The following is a 23,803-nucleotide window of genomic DNA, read 5'->3' as shown; positions in this document are numbered from 1 at the left end:
AGGGACGGAGAAGCTAAGATGGGGCTTGTCAGGCTCACAGCTAAGATGGCATCAGTTAGGCTAGCACAAGCTAGGCTAGCACAGCTTGAGCTCAGGAGTTTGAAAACCAGCCAGGACAACTTGGCAAGGCCCTGTCTCTACCAAAAAAAAAAAAAATTAACCAAGCATGGTGGCATGTGTCTGTGGTCCCAGCTACTTGGGAAGCTGAGGCAAGAAGATTGCTTGAGCCCAGGAGCTCAAGACTGCAGTGAGATGTGTTTATGCCACTCCACTCCATCCTGGCCAACAAAGTGAGATTCTATCTCAAACAAAATAAAACAAAACAAAAACTCTGTGTCTATTTAGTGGAGACATCTTTAGGCCACATGCTATTCATATTATAATAAGAAGTAATCACTTACAAATTGGTGAGAATTCCCTGCAACTCTTGAAAAAGATTTCCTAAAGACTTGCAATCCCTACCAAAAATGAGAAAAGCAAAATAGGAGAGAAGTTCAATTACAGAAATCCAGGATGCCAAGTTTTATTTCTGCCCTTCTCTGGATTTTTTTTTTTTTTTGAGATTGTCACCCAGGCTGGAGTGCAGTGGTGTGATCTTGGTTCATTGTAACCTCTGCCTTCCAGGTTCAAGCGATTCTCCGGCCTCAGCCTCCCAAGAAGCTGAGAATACAGGCACATGCCACCACACCCAACTAATATTTATATTTTTAGTAGAGATGGGATTTTGCTGTGTTGACTAGGCTGGTCTCGAACTCCTGATCTCAGGTGATCCATCTGTTTTGTCCTCTCAAAGTGCTGGGATTACAGTTGTGAGCCACGGCGCCTGACCAGGATTTCTTTGTTTCTATCATTTCCAGTAGTTTCTAAATAAACCATTAGATGCCAGTTGCTCAATAAATTATAATATACCTCTTTTGATTTTCTCTTTTTCCTACACTTTTTATTTTTGACATAAGTTTATTATTCCTGCCAGTCATTTTCATCAAGATGGTAACATTTACAAAGTTTTTTTAAAAAGTAGGCCAAGCATGGTGGCTCATGCCTGTAATCCCAGCACTTTGGGAGGCCAATGCTGATGGATCACTTGAGGTCAGGAGTTCAAGACCAGCCTGGTCAACATGATGAAACCCTGTGTCTACTAAAAATACAAAAAAAAAAAAAAAATTAACCGGGAATGGTGGCTGGCACCTGCCATCCCAACTACTGGGGAGGGTAAGGCACGAGAATAGCTAGAAGGCAGAGGGTGCAGTGAGCCAATATCTCACCACTGCACTTCAGCTTGGGCGACAGAGGAAGACTCCATCTCAAAAAATAAACACAAAAAAAGCAATACATTTTTGTAAAAGTATGACAGTAATAGATAACATATAGTTGCACATATAAACAATGCAAATTTAGCCTCATTGCACCATAACAGCCACATGCTTTAAAATCAGTTCAATTAAAATTAAAATTTAATCAATATTTCAATTTATTTGTAGTCATCTCAACTAACACTTTCTAAGCACTACTTCAGTGCCTGGTGTCAAAGTACTGACAATGATAGGAGCAAAGATACCCAACAAGATAGGAACTTAGTGATGTCACACTACAGTAATAAGACACTCTTCTCATTAAGGAAACAAGATGTACACATGTGGCCTAATTTGGATACAGGACAAAACAAAAACTGCTATGTATGGAAAATTAAATTTGTATGGAATTAGATTAAGAATAGTTTTGTTTCATCTTCACTTTAAAACACTGCTAAAATGAGTTCAAAATATTTTGCCCAGCCTGGGTGCAAGCCTGTAATCATGTCTGTGGGAAGCTAAGGCAGGAGGATCACTTGATCTCAGGAGTTCAAGACAAGTCTGGGCAACATAGTGAGACCCCTGTCTCTACAAAAAAATTAAAAAATTAGCCAGGAATGCTTGTATGTGCCTGTAGTCCCAGGTACTCGGGAGGCTGAGGTAGGAGGATTTATTGAGCCTATGAGATCAAGGCTACAGTGAGCTATGATCCTACCACTGCACTCCAGTCTGGGCAACAGAGAAAGAACCTGTCTTTAAAAAAAAAAAAAAAAAATTGCCCAAAGTCATTCAGAGAGTCAGTGACAAATTTCAGAATAAAATCTATTTCTGTCTCATCCCCCAATTTTGTATTATTCAATTCTATATTAATAAATTTAATCTGTATTAAAACATTTAATCTATATTGATGAACTTAGAATTTTTTAATATATTAAAAATGTATTAATAGCTAATATAGTTTAATTTACTAAATTTGCTTTGGAAATGTAAAGGTTTATATGTCACAACGTGATTGATTATATTAGAAAATTATAAATATGATTTTTTAGTTCTATATATATTTTCTCTGAAAATTTTTTAATTAATTTAACTTAACTTTATAAAAAAGTTACATATAGGCTGAACGTGGTAGCTCTTGCCTGTAATCCCAGCCCTTCGGGAGGCTGAGGTGAGAGGATCACTTCCTTCCTGCCCATCGTTTTTTGAGGCCAGGAGTTCAAGACCAGCCTGGCCAACAAGGCAAAACCCCTTTTCTACTAAAACTGCAAAAATTATCAGGGCGTGGTGGTGCACACCTGTAATCCCAGCTACTCGGGAGGCTGAGGCAAGAGAATCACTTGAACCCGGGAGGTGGAGGTTGCAATGAGCCAGAATCTGTACGACTACGCTCCAGCCTGGGTGACAGAAATAGACTCTGTCTCAAAAAAAAAAAAAGTTATATATAAAAATGGCTTACAGTAAAATAAACTCTTTGTACACATTTAGGAAACCCAAATTTTAGTCCAAGTACTGTACACTCACACTATTAGTATTAATGTTATATGCTGTGTGGCATTTATGATGATGTCTGACAATATATCCTTTCATAAAGCTTATTTGTTACTGAGTAGGCTTCATTCCAGCTGCTCCCATTTCCTCAGTCTGGTTCATCATATCTATAGCAGCTGGAATTCTCCTCATAGATCACTGCCTTCCTGCCCATCCTTTATTCATTATATTCATCTTATAATGTATGCCTGATCATCAAAGTACTCCATCAAGACTACTCACCAGCAGCACCCAGTATACCCCACGATCTAATCAATCAAGATCACACACCTGCTCTACCATAGTAATCTCACACATGGAAGAAATCCTAAGGTGATCTCTCCTCTCTCCCTCTCACTCTGAAAATTTAAGTCTTTCCTTTCTTTTAAAAGTTAACTCCCAGCTTGCCATCTTCATAACGTTTCTACCATTCAATCTCATAATTTTTGTAATTCCTTGCCCCCGATGGTGCTTTATTTTCTGCTCTTTATTGCTAATTGCTCTTAGCTGGGCACGGTGGCTCATACCTGTAATCCCAGCACTTTGTGAGAGTGAGGTAGGCAGATCGCTTGAGCCCAGGAGTTTGAGACCAGTCTGGGCAACATGACAAAACCCTGTCTGCACACAAAGTACAAAAATTAGCTGGACATGGTGGCATGCACCTGTAGTCCCAGCTACTTGGGAGGCTGAGTTGGGAGGATCGCTCAAGCCTGGGAGGCAGAGATTGAAGTGAGCCAAGATCACACCATGGCACAACCTGGGAAATAGAGTGAGACTCTGTCTCAAAAACAACAACGACAACAAGAAGTGCTCTTTCTCTGAGTACTAAGTTTACTATAGTTAGCTGGTGAGCCTATAGAAGCCCCATCTTTACCCCACAAGTCACAAGCACATCAAAATCCAGATGGTTGAAACCCAATTTCTTCAAAATATCAGCAGTACTCTGTTTGCCCTCCAAGTGCTTAGGGAAAACTCCTCTTCCATCTATTGCCAGTGCTCCCCTGCCCCCTAATTTTCTAAAACTCTTAGATCTTACAGTATAAAATGCAAGAACTTCCTATTTAGGCATCTATCTGTGTGCTTGGACTTGACTTTATAGCTGGTGTGTCAGGTGCCCCAGTGTAGAGAACACATTTCCTCCATTCTTTTTTCCTTGGTGTTAGAAACTCACTCGCATTAAGCACTCGACACGTGCAGCAGCAATCCTTTTAGGAATTCCTATGCTTGTGCCATTGAATTAAAGTATTCTCAATCTTCTCACTATATCATCACCAATCAAAATAATGATTCCTTTCTACTCAAATATTATTCTTAAAAATTATCTTCTTTTAGTTTTTCCAGATGCAAATTGTTGTTTTTACCATTAATGTGCTTTTCCCCACTAGAGTCCTTAAATGCACTGGAAGACCAAGATTTAGATGCTCTCATGGCAGATCTGGTAGCGGACATAAGTGAGGCTGAGCAGAGGACAATCCAGGCACAGAAAGAGTCCTCCCAGAACCAGCACCATTCAGCATCTCTACAGGCATCAAATTTCAGCGGTGCAGCCCCTCTTGGTTATGGAACAAATGTTGCTGCCCTTGGTATCAGCCAATATAAGGAAGATTTACCACCTCCACCAGCTGATCCTGTGTTAGATCTTCCATTGCCACCGCCACCTCCTGACCCTGTCTCTCAGGTAAGTGCGTGGGACCAGAGATGGCAGGGCCATGAATCTCTGCTACCTAACTTCTTTGCAGTGATCGTTACATTCCTAAGTTTGTACATCCAAAGCTCTGAGATACTAAAAAACGAGGATACAGAGCATGCTCATTGCAAAGCTAGAACCCACCCTGAACAAGCCACATGGGTGTGTATCAAGAATGTATTAGGGCCATATTCAGGATTTACTATAGTTTGCTTAAAAACTATATTTATATGCAAACACTCTTTGATAAAACTCAGTCTTTTGGGGAAATGTTTTATTAACATCATATTGAACTGTGGAACTGATTATATATTTCCATGTCCCTGTTCCCAACTCAGTACATAGAGAATAGAAGGCATTCATTATGCATTTTCTGAATAGAGTGAAATTGAATTTTGTTGAACTTGGCAGCCCTGTTTAGTAGGATAATTACATTCAAGTCTCACTTGTAATGTCGTAGTCAGGGAGGTTGTTACAAGGCAGGCAGGTAATGAGTTCTCGATATTGATAAATTTCTGAATATTGAAAAACAGGCAACTGGAAAGCTTAAATTATCATTATTTGGCATATTTACCCATAGTATGCCTCTCATAAAAGTAAAAAGAGCACTTTTAAGGATTTTTGTTTGTTTAGAGTAAGCCAAATATTTTAGAGGAAAATCCTGCTCAATTTCCTGTGGCTTCCACATTTGTGGCACTGTGTCACAATGATTGGTACTCACAAATGAGACCCTAGGGACCCTGAAAGGTCATACAATGCCTCTATAATGAACAAATATTAAATATAAATCAAATATTATACTGTACTCTATCACACACAGTGCTCTATTGTGTATTTATTATTAAAAAAATTTGGCTGGGCACAGTGGCTTATGCCTGTAATCCCAGCACTTTGGGAAGCCGAGGGGGGCAGATCACCTGCTCAAGACCAGCCTGGCCGACATGATGAAACCTTGTCTCTACTAAAAAATACAAAAATTAGCCAGGCATGATGGCAGGCGCCTGTAATTTCAGCTACTCGGGAGGCTGAGGCAGGGAGAATTGCTTGAACCCGGGGCAGAAGTTGCAGTGAGTCGAGATTGCAACACTGCACTCCAGCCTGGGCTACACAGCAAGATTCCATCTTGGGGGAAAAAAAAAAAAAAAAAAAAAAAAAAACTTACGTGAAAATGGAGATCAATATAGAACAGACTCTTAATGTGGGGTCCATGAAGATTTCGAGGGGGCCGTGCTTCCCCTGAAAGCAAACAAATGACAAGTAGAATGTGCTTGTGAAGCTTTATGGGCTTTCTTAAAGGGGCTTGTGGCTCAAAAAACAATTTGAGAGCCACTGCTCTAAAAAGATACATGCCCATATTCAAGTAATCAGAATGTAGCCAGAACAGCTTATTTCCTCATCATTATAAATAGAAGAGAGCCTTAACTTGCAAAAATCAAAGAGCTTGGGCTCATAAAATACTTCACTCACTTTTCTGCCTGTTCATATAAATTTGTGAGTGTTTTTTGGGGGTTAATTTAAGTTTAAATTTTAGTCTTTTTTAACTTTGAGGGCATTAAGAAGCCCTTTAAGAATCTAATTAAAAATTAGAAATTCCAAAAAAGACATCCTGATCCAAAAGTAAGCATTTAATTTCAGGGAGTGTTGAAATCCCTTGAGGTATGTCAATGTACAGATTCCTTAGGTTGGATTCCAGTCTGTAAGCCAAGCAGATTTTTGTGGTCGAAATATACGAAGTACTATAAAGTCATCCTTTCATCTTTTAAGTTACCATTCCCAAGCTATAAAGGGTGACTGCCTTCTATATCTTTGAGTTGAAGAATTTTGTTATGGTCATTTAAATTCTGAAAATGGAATATTTCAGGTGATGGATACCCCATTTATCCAGAGGTAATTATTACACATTGTATGGCTGTATCAAGATATCTCATGTACTCCGTGAATACAGACACCTATGATGTACTCATAAATTTTAAAAACAAAAAAATGGAAAAAATATATAGCAACTTTTAAAAGTCATTAATAAATTTGAAAGCCAAGCATGTGCAATTTGGGACCTTTTGTTAACATAAAGTAACTAAGACACTAGTGACAGAAGTGATTACTCACTGGTATTACTTAATGGACCGTATTGAATATCTTGCCCTTTTCCAGGAAGAAAAGGAAGCCCAAGCTAAGGCTGATAAAATTAAGCTGGCGCTGGAAAAACTGAAGGAGGCCAAGGTTAAGAAGGTGAATCATGAATCCCTTTTGCATGGGGGCAGTTAAATTAAGGACATGCGGTTATGCTTAATGATAAAAACCAAATGAAAATGTTGAGTGATACTTTCCAAATAGTTGTGATTTAAAAAAAAAAAAAAAACCTTCAAGGACAAAGATAGAGCATACAGTTTTGTTTCTATAACATCGGCTAGCTCATTTGTGTTAGTATAAACAGAGATTCCTTGGCTTGTATACGATTTTTTTTTTTTTTTTGGCTGGTTTATACATGAATTTTCCTGGGAGCTGGAATGGTGGGGATAGAATCATACCTTCAACAAGAAAGGAAAGGACCTTTGGCTTGGCTGCTGTACAGGCAGGGGCCCTTTCAGCTCTGTTTTAAGAAATTTTAGAACAAGTTTGCACATCCAGGGTTCCTTTCTTTTGAGCTGCCCTCTCTGGGACTTTGCAAAGTTCTTGGTTGATAGCAGGTGGCATCACCTTTGGAGACTGCCTTAGCTGGGTCAGAGCTCAGCTTCCGTTGGCCTGGCCTCCGCTTTTCCACAGTTGCTCGTGTGCACTTTTCCTATGCCCTGGGGCCGCCTTCAGCCCTGGTGCTGCCCTGGACGTCCAGGTTATTTCCCGGGGTACCAAATGCTGTTTTTGCTGATGCTCTGGTTTCAAAATTGCATAGTTTTGAGCAATCTGCCCTTAACCCTACTTTCCTAATAAGCCTGCAACTTGATCATACATTTTTCCACAGATTACAGGTTTTTGAAGAACACATGTATTATATTATAACAGATACAGCTGTATTTAACCACACTAGAAGAATATACCTAATTATAATAAGGTATTAATAATAGTTAGGTTGGGAGCAGTGACTCAGACCTGTAATCCCATCACTTTGGGAGGCTGAGGTGGGAGGATCATCTGAGGTCAGGAGTTCGAGACCAGCCTGGCCAACAGGGTGAAACCCTATCTCTACTAAAAATACAAAAATTAACTGGGCATAGTGGGACGTGCCTGTAATCTCAGCTACTCAGGAGGCTGAGGCAGGAGAATCATTTGAACTCAGGAAGCAGAGGTTGCAGCAAGCCAAGATGGCACCACTGCATACCAGCCTGGGTGGCAGAGTGAGACTCCATCTCATAAAACAATAAAGTTTTTTAAAAAAATGGTTAATTTGGTAACATAAGGGAAAGATAAAATAGTCTTCATCGTGTTTTGTTTTGTTTTAAGACAGGGTCTTCCTCTGTCTCCCAGGATGATCATGGCTCACTGCAGCCTTAAACTCCTGGGGTCAAGCAATCCTCCTCTCTTAGCCTCTTGAGTAGCTGAGACCACAGGTATGCACCGCCACATCTGGCTAATTTATTTTTATTTTTTGTAGATATGAGGCTTCCCTACGTTGCCTAGGCTGGTCTTGAACTCCTGGGCTCAAGCAAGCCACTCACCTGAGTCTCCCAAAGTGCTGAGATTAGAGGTGTTAGCCACCATGCCTGGCTTTTTATCTGATTTCAACTCCCGAAGCAAATAACATCTCTGAGACTCATTCTGAACTTTTTTGCCAAGAGTTGGGTGAACTGTCCTTTTCACAGAGGGCTTTACGCTTTCTATTCCCATGGCACCTATCACAGTTCTCTGAATGAAGGCGTTCAATATCTGCCGATGGATGGATATTCAGTAAGTTGTCCTTGGCTATCCCTGGAGCCAGACTTTCAAGGTTCATCTAGGGGAGTCTTCCCAGGTTAGTCTGCTTCCACTCATTCCAAACATGCCCAAATTTCCTTACCATTCTTTTCCCCTGTTTTCTGCAAGTGATTAATTTCACAGTCCGTCATTGGAATTCCACATCCTCGGCTTCCTTGCCCTTTTCTCAAACCTTGGTTAAATCCAGCTTTCCTCCTGCTCAGTCCTGGGCACTCAGTGAGCTGATTCAATCATTCTCTCACCTACAAAACCATTTTTTAAAAGAAATGAGGGTCTCACTATGTGGCCCAGGTTGGTCTCAAACTCCTGGCATCAAGCGATCCTCCCACCAGAGCCTTCCAAAGCATGAGCCACCACATCTGGCCTCAGCTAATGATTTTGCTGCCCATTTCCCAGGGAAAATGGACGCAGTCAAAATAAAAGGTGTGCAGACTCCCACCAAGACATCCACCAATCTTCCTGCGTGCGTCTCTACCCATACATCCCATATCCTTTCCTTAGCTGTGGATGAGTCATTATGTTTCTGCCAAAGTCCAGCCTCTTCTCTTGGGCTGCAGTCTCTCTTCTTGTCCTCCTCTGCTTAAAAGTCTCTGATGTCTGCCCATCTCACTCATGAAGCCAGAATGACTCCTCCCAGTGGCCTCCAGTCCCTGTGTGATGTGGCTATCAGTCACCTCTCTGGCCTCATCTCCCAGCGTTTGTTCCTTCATTCATCCCATTCTAGCTGCCTGGTCTCCTGGCTGCCCCTCAGGCACTCCAGACCTGCCCTTGCCTTGGGACCTTGGCACTTTGGAGGTCCTCTGCCTCTTCCCTGGATTCTGAGTAGGTTCGCTGTGTGCCTCCTTTGAGTCTTTTGTCACCTTCCCAGAGGCCTTTCCTATCTAACACCACATAAACACATCCCCAATACTCCCAATCCTTCCCCGACTTTAGTGTTCCCCTCAGTGCTTAACCTATCCAAGGTGCTCTTTACTTCACCTATTTGTGTGCATGTGTGACAAGGTCTTTCTCTGTCACCCAGGCTGCAGTGCAGTGGTGCAGTCATAGCTCGCTGCTGCCTCAAGTTCCTGAGCTCAACTGATCCTCCCACCTAGCCTCCCAGATAGCTGGCCTACAGGTGTGCACTGCCATATCCCTTTATTTTTTTTTAAATTATTCATAGAGAAAGGGTCTGGCCCTTTGCCCAGACTGATCTCAAACTCCTGGCCTCCCTTCAGCCTACCTAAGTGCTGAGATTACAGGCAGGTAATCATAGTTAAAATAGTTAATTTGGTAAATTAAGGAAAAAGTGAAATAGGCATGTAATCCCAGCACTTTGGGAGGCTGAGGTGTGAGGATCGCTTGGCCTGGCCTACTTTACTTATTTGACCTATGTATTGCCCGTATCCCCTCCCCACCCCCACAGGATCTCTCCCAGCGATCTCTTTTTCCCACCAATGCATCCCCATTTCTTAGAATAGGTGCCAGGATCACTCAGAGGTGAACAAGTCAAGTGTGGTCCCTGCTTGTGGAGAGTTAAGAGTCTAGTTAGATTCTAGTTCTGAAGAAAATAAACCAGGAAGAAGTGATAGAGAGTACCCAGGCAACTCTTCCAGATGGATTTGGTGCTGAGGAGGCCTCTCTGAGCAGGCAGCCATGGAGGGAAGGCCTCTGGTCAGAAGCAGTTGGATGCACATGGGCGTGGTGCCAGGGGGCATTCCAGGCAGAGGGAATGGGCAGTGAAAGATGTGCCAGCAAGAATGAACTTGGGGAGGTGGGGAGAAAAGGAAGGAATTGAGGACAGAGAGGCAGCCAGGAGCCACAGGATCTCACAGGCCCAAGGAGAAGTTTGGGTTGTATTATAAGTGCAATGGGAAGCCATTTGAGGGTTTTAAACGGGGGAGTAGGAGATGAATATATGTTTTTTGTTTTTTGGTTTTTGTTTTTTTTTTTTGAGACGGAGTTTCGCTCTTGTTACCCAGACTGGGGTGCAATGGCACGATCTCGGCTCACCGCAACCTCCGCCTCCTGGGTTCAGGCAATTCTCCTGCCTCGGCCTCCTGAGTAGCTGGGATTACAGGCACACGCCACCATGCCCAGCTAATTTTTTGTATTTTTTTTTTTAGTAGAGATGGGGTTTCACTATGTTGACCAGGATGGTCTCGATCTCTTGACCTCGTGATCCACCCCGCCTTGGCCTCCCAAAGTGCTGGGATTACAGGCGTGAGACACTGCACCCAGCCCGAATATATGGTTTTTAAAGGTCATAATGGGCCAGGCACAGAGGCTCACACCTCTAATCTCAGCACTTTGGGAGGCCGAGGCAGGAGGATTGCTTGAGGCCAGGAGTTCAAAACCAGCCTGAGCAACATAGCAAGACCCTGTATCTTAAAAAAAATATTGTATTTGATTAGCTGGGCATTGGTGGTGCATACATGTAGTCCCAGCTACAGGAGGCTGAGGTGGGAGAGTCCCTTGAGCCCAGGAGTTCAAGGTTGCAGTGAGCTACGATTATAGCACTGTATTCCAGCCTGAGCGGCAGAGCAAAATCCTGTCTCTGAAATAAATAAATATAGGTTATACTGGCTGCTTCGTAGTAAATGAATTGTAGGAACAAGGTGTGAGAGGAGGGTTGTAGCATAAAATCTCACACATGGATAAGCATGTGTTGAAGTGATCACACATGGACGGCGGCTGAGGATGAGCTGTGCTGAGTCTTTGACTTTATCCCTCAAGATAAAAAGACAAAAGAAAATGGTAGTAGTAAACTTCATAATTAGACTATTTTAAACCCCTGGATTATGTATAAAATATTTTCAGAAGGGGAAATGAAAAGAGAAGTAAATTGTTTCTTAGATTAAAAGACAGCAACCAGCAGATTCCATCCATTTGCTTCAGCTGGAGATTAAAAAAGCAGGAGAAGAGGGCAGCTATTTCCTGCCATACATCAGAAAGTGAGAACGTGTTGCCATGATTTGGTTTAGATGAATTATGATGGTACACACAAAGCACAAGCTGCCTTGATTCAACAAAGAAGGTGGAAAACAGAAGCTACTCTGATCAGTGAGGAAGAAAAGAAAATTATGAGACAAGTTATATATTTGCTCTGATTTCAGACACTGAATATATTTGTTCTGTTTTGCAGAACGTTAAGAAAATAATTGAGACACACTCATACATTGAGAATAACTGCAATGTACTCATGCGTAATCTACAACATGTTTTTAAAGGATGGAAATCAAATCTATCTGTCAGGCTTTGCCCTCAAGTATTCTGTGGGCTGTTGACATCATTTTGAATTACAAATGATGTACACAGCTTGTGCTATAAAGATTTTGGAACTATAAACAGAATCAGACTCATGCATTACTTTTATTTGTTTATTAAAGCCCTGTGACACCAGAGAACAATTCCATTAGTAATTTTATTATAGAAGCAAAAAACAAAACAGTAAATGATTGATTAAAGGCTAAGATAAATTAAATTTTGCATTTAGCAGCTTGCAAAAAAAATTATAAAAGCTATAAAATCTTTAATGGATTATTTAAGTTTTTTCACTCTTGAATCACTTTGCCCCATACCATATAGTGTAAATATGGAAGTATTTAGCTTGCTAAATCACATAACTGTAATTTAGCTTACTAAATCATATAACTGTGATTTAATGTTACATGTTGGCGTAGAGCTACTCGTTAGCTTGCAAATGTGAGGGAAGCTGTGAAGAATAGTAAATATAACTTCTTGTTAAACGTCACAAGCCTTCTCTTGTGTGTGTGTGTGTGTTTTCTAAATTCTATAATTGTGGACATTCATAAGTACATGTGGATTAACTCTAGTTTGCAATTTCTGCAAAAAAAAAAAAACACCTTTAATTGTTGCCAAATTATGTGGTTTAGATTATATATATATATATAATATATATATATGATTTTATAGAACATAAAAAACCGCAACATATGTTGTATTTTCTCAAGAATTCCTAAGCAGGATTGAAATGTAGTCAAACATCATTAATCTTTCCATCAGGAACATTAAATTTTCTAAGCCCTAACATTGTTGGTGCTTCTTAGCACATGTAGCTACTTTACAGCAGAAATTCTCAGCAGACAGCAGAAAGTACACCTTCCACAGAAAATAAATCCCAGTAAAGACTGCTGTTTAAAGAATTTCTCTTTTCCCATGCAACTCTCCATGACTCATTTCTAAGGTCAGATGAGTGGATCTTTGACACTGTTAGTTGGGCCTACAATTTTATCATCAAAAACAAATATAAGAAAAAAGCAACTATCCAACTACAGATGTCTGGGCTAGAGATTTTCAAGGGAAAAAAAGTGTTCTTCAGGAAACCCTGGGATAAGGGTCTGATTTAAATGGTCCCTGGAGGAAGAAAGCATTATGACTTCCCCATGTCTACATTTTGATCTTGTGGGTGTATGTGAATGCTGGAAATAGAAGGTGCTAGGTGAGTGCTTCAACTTGTGGTTGCCGCCTGGAACTCACCCAAATGGTTATCACCATGCACACACTTCTGTTGCTATCAGTAACTCTGCAGAACCATCTACAGGAACTATACTCTTCAATCTGTTAATTATAGAGTGTTAGGAAGGAATGAAGTTATACCCATGCAACCCTGATCATGCCCAATCTCATCTGACCTCAGCAGCTAAACAGGGTCAGGCCTGGTTAGTACTCGGATGTGAGGCAGGAATGGAACAGAACCTGGCTGCTCAGAACCTAATCCAAAATTGTGGAGAGAAAGAAATGTCACCAAAATATATGTTTTTTGTTTTTAATATGTTACCAAATTTATGGTTTCTCTCTCATTTTGCAGTCCATCTAATCACTTTTTCAATAACAATGAGTCTTATTGGTGAATAACCAGGACCAACCCTAGGCACATATGCTGCAGATAAACAGAGATCAAAGAAAATCAAAGCCTAGCTGCATCACTTCGTAAATTAATTCTGTTAACATTACATGAAAATCATGGTCTCTGTCAGGAATCACATGTTTTAATAACTTTGACAAGTTGCCTAGAAAAAGCTGAGGATATTCCATGTTCTCACTGAAGATAAGTAAATGCAGCTTCCTCCAAACCTCCAGATTTGGAATGAGATTACTACCAATTTTATTGTGAATTTAATTCAATTGAATATTTTTTAAATGGGATAAAAAATAAATTAGGGGCTGGATACGGTGGCTCATGCCTGTAATCCCAGCACTTTAGGAGGGTGAGGCAAGAGGATTGCTTGAGGCCAGGAGTTTGAAACCAACAGGGGCAACATAGTGAGACTTTGCCTCTACCAAAAAGATGAACAAAAATTAGCTGGGTGTGGTGGTGCACACCTGTGATCCCAGCTACTTGGGAGGCTGAGGTGGGAAGATCAGTTGAGCCCAGGAGTTCGAGGCTACAGTGAGCCAAGATCACACCACTGCGCTCCAGCCTAGGCAACAGAGCAAGACCCTATCACGCACATACACACAAAATGGAAATTAGATTGATCATGTGCCTGCATAACAGCTTATTTCTCAGTCTACATTCATTTCACTTAATTCAACTCTGATCTGAAATATACCCTCCTGTAACTATCTGTCTCTTAGTGGAGCCCCCTCAGTGGCACCACGTTGAGATATGCTCTGTGGACCTTCAAAGAATTATAGATTAACCAACATGGTCTTATTTGGTGTCTTCAGACTCTTGGGTTGCATGAAATGGGGCTCAACTCCAGCCAAGCAAAAGATAAGAGTTTATTATAAAGATACATGTGACTGGGCATGGTGGCTCACACCTGTAATCCCAACATTTTGGGAGGTTGAGGTGGGTGGATCACTTGAGGTCAGGAGTTCCAAGACCAGCCTGGCCAACATGGTGAAACCCCATCTCCACTACAAATTTTTAAAATTCGCCAGATGCGGTGGCAGGCACCTGTAATCCCAGCTACTAGGGAGGCTGAGACACGAGAATCACTTCACTTGAACCCAGGAATTGCCACTGCACTCCAGCCTGAGTGACAAAGCAAGACTCTGTCTCAAAGTAAAAATAATAATAATAATAAAGATACAGGCATAGCTTTTAATCTAGAAAAATTTCTGGGCTCCAGGATGGAATGAGAACAAGGGAAAGATTACTGGGAAAGCAGGAACCCAGGACTTTTTTGGTTCTGTTTGTTTTCTGTCTCTCCCACCAGAATGCCCTGTCTCTGAAGGCTGGACGAGGACTTCATTGTCTGTTTTCTCTTTTTGTGAATTGGCTTTTCCACCTTTATAATCTTAGTACCTAAAACAAGTGCCTGGCATGCGAGTGAGTTTAGATGGAACAAGTTCACTGAACACATTCTTACAAAAATTTTGCAGAAACAATAGCAACTTTGAAAGTCTAATCTTAGTGGCCTCTGGTTGCTGAAACTTACTGGCTGCCCCGTGGCTCTATCCTCAGCTCGTTGTCAAGGTGCACATGAACGATAACAGCACAAAGTCATTGATGGTGGATGAACGGCAGCTGGCCCGAGATGTTCTGGACAACCTTTTCGAGAAAACTCACTGTGACTGCAATGTAAATTGGTGTCTTTATGAAATATACCCGGAACTACAAATTGGTAAGTCCCATCCCCAGCAATGTGCTGTACTACAAAAACCTTGTGGGTTTGCTGTATTACGGGTTTGGGTTTATTCTCTTTTTTTCTCTTTAATTTTACATAAAAAATAGACACAGGGTCTCACTATGCTGCCCAGGCTGATCTCAAACTCCTGCCCTCAAGTGATCATCCCACCTGGGCCTCCCAAAGTGCTGGGATTACAGGCATTAGCCACTGCACCTGACCTCATCCATCCTTGAGAAGTCTTTGATTCAAGGTTTTCACTTTGCTTATATGAGATTGAGTGCTTGACTCTTCATTTGTTTGTAGTGAATAGACATGGATTCTAGCAGGTGGTGGCCAGACCTTGGGGGATATAAGCATTAGTACTGCTGTTTCTCTAGTGATTCCATAAGGGAAAAAAAGTGTCTGGATAATATTTACTAAGATACTGAGTGCTTAATAAGTTGATACCCAGGAGAGGCTGGGCATCTGTCCGCTAATGCCTCCTTACTGGTTGCTTCCTTAGCCAGCTATAACCCTGCCACAGCCTTCTCATTTCGCCCTCTTCCCTTCCCACTTGGCTAATCTCTGAAATTTTGTCTAGCGGAAGAGGCTCAGCCCCAGGTGCAAAGAACATTTGGTAGAAATCGATGGAATTTTTTTAAAGCAGAAAAAAAAATGGTGACTGAAGATACTGTGTTACTTCTTATTCTTGTTGTTGGCGGTGATGGTGTTGAGACAGGGTCTTGCTCCATCACCAGGGCTACAGTGCAATGGTGCGATCATGGCTCACTGCAGCAGCCTCAAGATCCTGGGCTCCAGCGGTCCTCCTGCCTCCGCATCCTTGGTAGCTGGGACTACAGGCACACATCATCACATTTCTCACTTTTATTAACGGAACAGTTGTCCCTCAGGAGAGCTGGGTAGAACAGAGAATCACCTGTGCTAGAAGCTTTGGTAGCAATTTTTTTTTTTTTCTGAATAAAATGGTGTACACTAAAACAGTCCCTTGAAGTTTTCTTCAATTCTGTGAGTCAAGGGAAGAAATGAAAGCCTTCCTTTATGTTTTAATTCAGGCAATTCACACATTTCTTTTAGAGGGTTAAGGGGTAATGTTTTAGAGTAGACACTGTGGCACTCACGATTTCATTCAAAGTGTTTCACCAGTCATTGGCTGATTGTCCGCCTCCTGTAGAATTTGTTTGCCACCATCTGGGACTAAAGTAAAAAATGTTGATATGAAAAAAGTATGTCTCCGGGTACACTGGTATATGTCTGTAGTCCAAGCTACTCAGAAGGGTGAGGCAGGAGGATTTTTTGAGCCTTGGAGTTCAAGGCTCTAGTGCACTATGATGGCACTAATATAAAAATAGCCACTGCACTCCAGCCTGGACAACATAGTGAGACCCCATCTCTTAAAAAAAAAAAAAAAAGAATCAAGTGTGGCAGCTGACCATTGTCACTGTGCAATGGGTTTTTTCATCTTTTTTCTTTAATGGAAGATAACTTGGAAGACAATGAAAAAAAAACAATAGGAATGTTACAATGTGACATCAGGTGAGAATTATCAGTAAGAATCCTAGACACCGATGAAACTCATGAAGCATTGTGTTTAACTCAATAATAGCTTGTTTCTCACTTGGAAACCCTGATGTCTTGGGTCTGAAAGAATCTCTTTTCTTATTTCATCAGAGAGGTTTTTTGAAGACCATGAAAATGTTGTTGAAGTCTTATCAGACTGGACAAGAGACACAGAAAATAAAGTACTATTTCTAGAGAAAGAAGAGAAATACGCTGTGTTTAAAAACCCCCAGGTAAGACGACCTGCATATTGTTAAATCCTATGAAGTATGAAGGATTTTTTAAAATGTTGCCTATATACTAACCACGCCATTCATTGTCTCACAAAATCTCACAAATCTATTATTTTCAAATAAACACAAGCTTAACTCTTAAGCTATATGTAAGCTAACAGCCCTTTGAAAGATTCAGAAAGAAAATAATCCATTTTGCTTTTTTTAATTCCAAATCCAAAACCGATCTATCTGTGGTTGTCTGATCCTCTTCTGGCCCTCTTTCTGTTTGGTTGCATTAAGCCAATATATCTTGATGTACTCACTGTTGGTTCTTCCTGCTTCTTGCTTGAAAGATGCTCTTTTCTTTGTTGTTTGTATTTGATGCTTATATGTGCCAGGAAAACTAAAAGGAGCACGTAGAAAATGTACAATTTATTGTCATTTTGTCACAAACAATTTGCGCCACTAAAAAGCACAAATTCATATTTGTTCTTTTGTTCGTATTTGTTCTTCATATTTGAGAATGCTTCCTTCAAGTCATGTGTATGAGGATGTCTAGGCTTTTTCCCAGCTGTGGCCTCAGGCAACTGTAATTGAGTAAGGGTCATTACTTTTTTTGAAAATCAAAGAATGTTAAAGGTGAAGAAGATCCTCTCCATTTTCCAGATATCTTTCCCTTTTATAGGTTAAAAAAAAAAAAAAAAAAAAGTCTTATATCACTAGAGGCAGAATCAGGGCAGCTTCCTTGTGGGAAAATGCTCTTTCTCCTGTAAATGCTATTTTCTGGGGTCTTCTCTAGGTTATATGGTAGCCAGCTGAAAACAAAGCAATTAAATAGTATTATTTATGATCAATATCAAGCAATAAAAGTACAAGTTTTCCACCCATAACCACCTTCAATGCCATGCTATTTTTTTTCTTTTTTTTTTTTTTTAACACGAAGTCTTGCTCTGTCGCCAGGTTGAAGTGCAGTGGGGCTATCTCGGCTCACTGCAACCTCTGCCTCCCGGATTCAAGCAATTCTTGTGCCTCAGCATCCTGAGTAGCTGGGACTACAGGCATATGCCACCACCACACCTGGCTAATTCTTTCCTTCCCTCCTCTCCTCTCCTCTCCTTTTCTCTCTCTCTCTTTTTTTTTTTTTTTTTTTTTTTTTGTATTTTAGTAGAGACCGGTTTGGCCATGTTGGCCAGGATGGTCTCGATCTCCTGACCTCATGATTCACCCACCACCCACCCCATCCTCCCAACGTGCTGGGAGGTGTGAGCCACCATGCCCTGCCCAGTGCCATGCTTTAACAACTGCATTAGTGAGGGTACCATCTAAATTGCTGTAGCAAAGAGACTCTTAAATCAGTGGCTTGAACAAGCTACAAGCTTATCACTCTCTCACACACAGTCCAGGCGCAGGCAGGCAGACCTAGCAGAGTGGCTGTGCCATTTTCAATACGTGACTTCCACCTTTGGGTCCATAGTAGCTTTTTGGCCTTGGCCATTTTCCAGTCCATAGGGAGTGAGGAAAAGGCCCGGGAAATGCATATTCAGACTTACACTTACATCCCACTGGCCAGAAATTAGTTACATCATGACACTGAGCTAGAAGAAAAGCTGAGAAATGTAGTGTCTATCTGAACAACCACGCACAGCTAAAACTAGGGGCTTACACTCAGGGCCACCATTCTGCATAACTCCTCCATCAGACACCTTTGCCTTTGAATCTATAAAAATAGTGCTCAGGAGTCGTGCAGCATGGCTATACTATTGTATAACTAAGAGAAGGAATAGCTATTGTATAACTAAGATTAGCCATGTGGCAGAGCCAGAGATCACCTCCATACCCCTTTACACTGGATTTAGAAACCAAATTGACACCAGGGAGATTAACAAGGGAAAATCACACACATTTTTATCAGCTTTACATCTACATGGGGATCTTCATAAGAGTCAAATTTGAAGAAATGGCCGAGGCAAGATGCTTCTATACTTTTTAAGCAAAGAACAATAAATTTGAGAAGAAATGATAGGACAAAGGGAGTCTGGATAGGGGCAGTAAAATATCTAGGGGAGTGTAAACCAAAAAGTGTCTGTAACAGGACTCAATCAGTTTAGAAGTTTATTTTGCCAAGGTTTAAAGACATGCCCAGAAGGAAAAAAAAAAAAAAAAAAAAACAGAATCACAGAAACAGTATGTGGTCTGTGCCTTTCTCTAAAGATGAATTTGAGGGCTTCAATAATTAAAGGTGATGTTGGACATTGTGGTTCCCACCTGTAGTCCTAGCACTTTGGCAGGCTGAGGCAGGCAGATCACTTGAGGTCAGGAGTTCAAGAACAGCTTGACCAACATAATGAAACCTTGTCTCTACTAAAAATACAAAAATTAGCTGGGCATGGTGGTGGGTGCCTGTAATCCCAGCCACTTGGGAGGCTGAGGCAAGGGGAATTGCTTGGACCTGGGAGGCAGATGTTGCAGTGAGCTGAGATCTCAACATTGCACTCCAGCCTGGGCGACACAGCAAGACTCCATCTCAAAAAAAAAAAAAAAAAGTAAAGGGGAAAAGTCAAGGAAGGGAAAGAGGGAGGGGCGTGGTGATGTACAAGTTGCAAGAGAAAAGGAGCAGGCAGGGGAAGAGTCAATGACTGTATTCCTCTTGCTCAGTAAATCAGAACTTCATGTAAGATAAGATGAACATAGAATTGCTCCCTGTGGAGATATTTAATCTTTTATCTGTAGCTGTCTGCTTAGGAAGAAAAGGGAAGGCAGCAGCTTCTTGCATGACTCAGCTTTCAGCTTACTTTTTTCCTTTTGGCAGAGCGAATTGGGGTCCTGTGTGTTTATTTTCGTTTCACTAGGGGACACACCAGAAGATATGGGGAGGGGATATAAAACTAGTGAAAGATAAAGATCACTTTATTGAGTTATATTTATTCGGCTCCTTTGCAGGCCCCGGTTCCCAGTCTCTGGTGATCAGGGCTATTTTCTCCCTCCCAGAGGAATCTTGATGGCTTGCTGCGGGCAGGAAGAGAAGGTCTGCTCACCCTTTCTGGAAATGCAGTTTCAATGTTTTCAACTAGAAGTAATCAATGCACCAATCCAGCATTTTGGGGGGCATGGCATATCTTTCAGTCCTTCAGTGGGCATCTGCAGTTTGTCATGGTAACTAATGAGTTACTGCAGATATCATAATGGTACACTCTGAATTTTTAGAAAGTGAACCAACGCATGTAATTACCACTCACATGAAGATAACAGAGCATTAAGGGAGTTCCAGTGGCCTTCCTCATGGCCCTTACCAGTCCTTACTCCCCATTACAAAGGTCATCATGAATGTACATTTCATCAAGACAGGGGAATTGCAATAGAGAAAGAGTAATTCCTGCAGAGCCGGCTGTGCGGGAGACCAGAATTTTATTTTTACTCAAATCAATCTCCCTGAGCATTCGGGGATCAGAGTTTCTAAGGACAACTTGGTAGATGCAGGGGGGAAGGCAGTGAGCCAGGAGCGCTGATTGGTCAGGTCAGGGTTGAAATCGTAGGGAGTCAAAGCTGTCTGCTAGCCCTGAGTCAGTTCCTGGGCGGGGGCTGCAAGATCAGATGAGCCAGTTTACAGCCTGGGTGATGGCAGCTGATCCATCAAGTTCAGGGTCTGCAAAATGTCTCAAGTGCTGATCCCAAGAGCAGTTTAGGGAGGGTCAGAATCCTGCAGCCTCCAGCTGCAGGACTCCCAAACCATAATTTCTAATCTTGTGGCTAACATTGGTCCTACAAAGGCAATCTAGTCCCCAGGCAACAAGGAAGTTTGCTCTGGGAAAGGTCTAGTATTGTCTTTCTTTTAACCTATAAACTATAAACTAAGTGTCTCCCAAAGTTAGCTCAGCCTATGCCCAGGAATGAACAAGGGCAACTTAGACGTTAGAAGCAAGATGGAGTCTGTTAAGTATGATCTCTTTCACTGTCTCAGTCTTTTTTTTTTTTTTTTTTTTTTTTTTTTTTTTTTTTTTTTGAGATGGAATTTCGCTCTTGTTACCCAGGCTGGAGTGCAATGGCACAATCTCGGCTCACCGCAACCTCCGCCTCCTGGGTTCAAGCAATTCTCCTGCCTCAGCCTCCCGAGTAGCTGGGATTACAGGCATGTGCCACCATGCCCAGCTAATGTTTTTGTATTTTTAGTAGAGATGGGGTTTCACCATGTTGACCAGGATGGTCTCGATCTCTCGACCTTGTGATCCACCCGCCTCGGCCTCCCAAAGTGCTGGGATTACAGGCTTGAGCCACCGTGCCCGGCCTTCACTGTCTCAGTCTTAATCTTGCAAAGGCATTTTCACTGTGGCACTGCCTAGAAAGTATTTGAAGAGCTGAGTGAGAAACTGTGCATGAAAAACTGGATTTAACCAGGGTTAAAAGGAAAACGTAGACAAATTAAATTTAACAGAGTTTAAGTGAGCAAAGAACGATTCAAGAATCTGACAGTCCCAGAACCAGAATAGGCTCAGGGTGACTGCTGGGCTGCCACATGGTTGCATAATATTTAATGGACGTAGGAATGAAAGTGACAGAAAACGGAAGTGAGGTGCAGAGACAGCTGGATTGGTTACAGCTCTGTGTTTGCCTTATTTGAACACAGTTTGAAAGGTCGACTGCTTGTGATTGGCCAAAACTTTGTGATTTGGTTCAAGAGGAGGTTACAGTCTGTTTCCATATCTAGTTAGGCTATAGTTCCCTATGGATAGAGAAAACTCTAGTCCAAACTTAAAATATGTAAGAAGGCATCTCTAGATTACTCTTAATTTAACATCATAAATAATGTAAGGAAAAGACTCAACTTCTGAACAATTTATTTAGTAGTCATCACAAAAGTTTCCAACATATTGAAAGTCTCTCCAATGGTGACTTGTACAAGGAGCCTTTAATGGAATTCACCCCAACAGACATTTGCTTGGCTTTAGCCAATATTTGAGGAGCACCTCAAATGTTGTATAACCTCATGCTATCTATGGGTGATTCAGATATTAAGGTGAACTCTGACCTGAAGCAATTTCTAACCTAACTGTAGAAAAAGACATATGCAAAACAATTAAAGCTTAACTTCCAGATTTAAGATAGGAGTGGTGTGGGACAGAAATTACGGCATGGTACATTTTTGAGATGAAGAAGGCCCAGTGTACAAATGCCACTGACAATTATGCAGTCTTCATTGTATGAGATTAGTTTAAAAGGCATTCTCAAGCGGTTTAGTCAATTTCCAATATTTTGTTATTTTTTAAAAATTCCAATTTCAGCCTCCAGTGCTTACTTTGCCTATTGAACTATCTTCTATATTTCTTTTCTGTGAAGCTGTATTTGCTCATCACTGTGTGATTCAACTTTGCTGACATAATCAAAGCTGTGGCATGGAGTGTGCCCTGCTCTTTGGGGATGAACAAGCTGAAGTCTGGGCTTTGCTCTTGCAGAAAAAAAAGTGGTTTGTCTGGGCATGGTGGCTCACACCTGTAATCCCAGCACTTTGGGAGGCCAAGGCAGGTGGATCACCTGAGGCCAGGAGTTAGAGACCAGCCTGGCCAACATGGTGAAACCCTGTTTCTACTAAAATACAAAAATTAGCCTGACATGGTGAAGGATGCCTGTAATCCCAGCTACTCAGGAGGCTGAGACAGGAGAATCACCTGAACCTGGGAAGCAGAGGCTGCATGCAGTGAGCAGAGATTACACTGCTACACTCCAGCCTGGGCAACAGAGTGATACTCTGTCTCAAAAAAAAAAAAAAAAAATAGAAAACAAAATTTAAAAACCTAGCTTATGGAAGTAGAGATGACAAGTGAAATGCTGTCTGCAGAAGGTTATGATATGATGGGAGATTCTGAAACCATGGATAGTACTAAGCAAGGGCATTATGCCTTGTATCCCTATACTATATATTGTGTTTATTCCTGCCATCTGGATGCCTGTCCAGAACTGCTGGACACTGGACCCTGATTAGGCCCCACAGTTCCTGGAATATACCCTGGTCTTCCCGGCTGGCGGCAGCACAGACTAATGGCTTTGGGCTCTCCGTTTCCACACATTTCACTCTCCCATACTTTAACACAAATCCTAAGCTTCAGTGAATATATACCGAACAATCAAAATTGGCTAAGAATGAAATCGAGATAAAAAAGAAAAAACTTGAAAAATTCCAACAAATGGCCCGAAAGGCTTAAAGATGCATTAAAAACTGTCTAAGTGCATCAGGATCACTAAGACCCGAGACAGAAGCCGCATGAGAAAATGTTAACCAGTTTGTTTCTGCTGTGACTTTGTTTCTGATCAAATTGCTTTTTAACCCAGTCATATGCTCCCAGAAAAGCTTCATTTAGACTGGAGAGAAGCAGGACTGAGATGGCCAAGGATATTGTAGCCCATGTTAAAGAGATTGGACTTTATCTTGAGCCTTGCAGGGCACCATCGAAGTCATGTGAGTTGGGAGAAAGATCACTGTGGCTATATCGTGGGGAATGGATTTGGAGACAGCGAAGTGAGAGGGAAGGTGATTATAGAAGCCCAGAAGATGGAGGAAGGAGAAGATGACAACTGGAAGGTATTGGGAGATATTTAGGAAGCAGAATATTATGGACTATGGTGATCATTTGGATGCTGGGTTAGTAAGGATGCATGGAAGAAATCAGGGATAATACCTTGGTTTCAGGGAAATGAGTAGATTCTGGTGCCATTCGTGGAGGGAGGAAATACAAGAAGAGAAACAGGCTGGGAGAACATGGTGAGCTGGGAGAACAAGCCGACCTTCTCCCTCTCCTTCAAAATCAATCTTTCACCCACCGTAGATTTAGCATGAGATTTACGTATTTCACTTAAGTATTGTCAATCAGATGGGCAATATTTTATCCATAGATGTCACTAGAGATGTGCTTCTAAATTTTCCCTTGGGTGCTTTCCTTTTCTCATGAGATAGTGGAAATCTTGCCATTACTGAGATATACTCCATCTCACCTGCTCTCAGACCACAAGGCATTTACAAAGGGAAAAAGCAATTGACTGATTTTT

At 41.5% G+C, this 23,803-nt stretch overlaps 1 protein-coding gene across 2 annotated transcripts in view; it reads left to right on the top strand.

Annotated features, from left to right (window-relative positions):
• The window catches only part of APBB1IP (amyloid beta precursor protein binding family B member 1 interacting protein), a 121,070-nt gene that overhangs the window by 53,790 nt on the left and 43,477 nt on the right, over window positions 1-23,803 (top strand). For both annotated transcript variants that reach the window (XM_039478965.2, XM_074404905.1), the window contains 4 exons: window positions 4,205-4,497; window positions 6,658-6,735; window positions 14,831-14,990; window positions 16,665-16,786. In XM_039478965.2, the coding sequence (XP_039334899.1) occupies window positions 4,205-4,497; window positions 6,658-6,735; window positions 14,831-14,990; window positions 16,665-16,786 (653 nt within the window). The remainder of the gene's footprint in view (window positions 1-4,204; window positions 4,498-6,657; window positions 6,736-14,830; window positions 14,991-16,664; window positions 16,787-23,803) is intronic.

Source organism: Saimiri boliviensis, chromosome 8 (genome assembly GCF_048565385.1).
Source record: "Saimiri boliviensis isolate mSaiBol1 chromosome 8, mSaiBol1.pri, whole genome shotgun sequence".
Taxonomy (NCBI): domain Eukaryota; kingdom Metazoa; phylum Chordata; class Mammalia; order Primates; family Cebidae; genus Saimiri; species Saimiri boliviensis.
The sequence above is the reverse complement of the archived record's forward strand: the minus strand, read 5'-3'. Positions and strand labels throughout refer to the sequence as shown.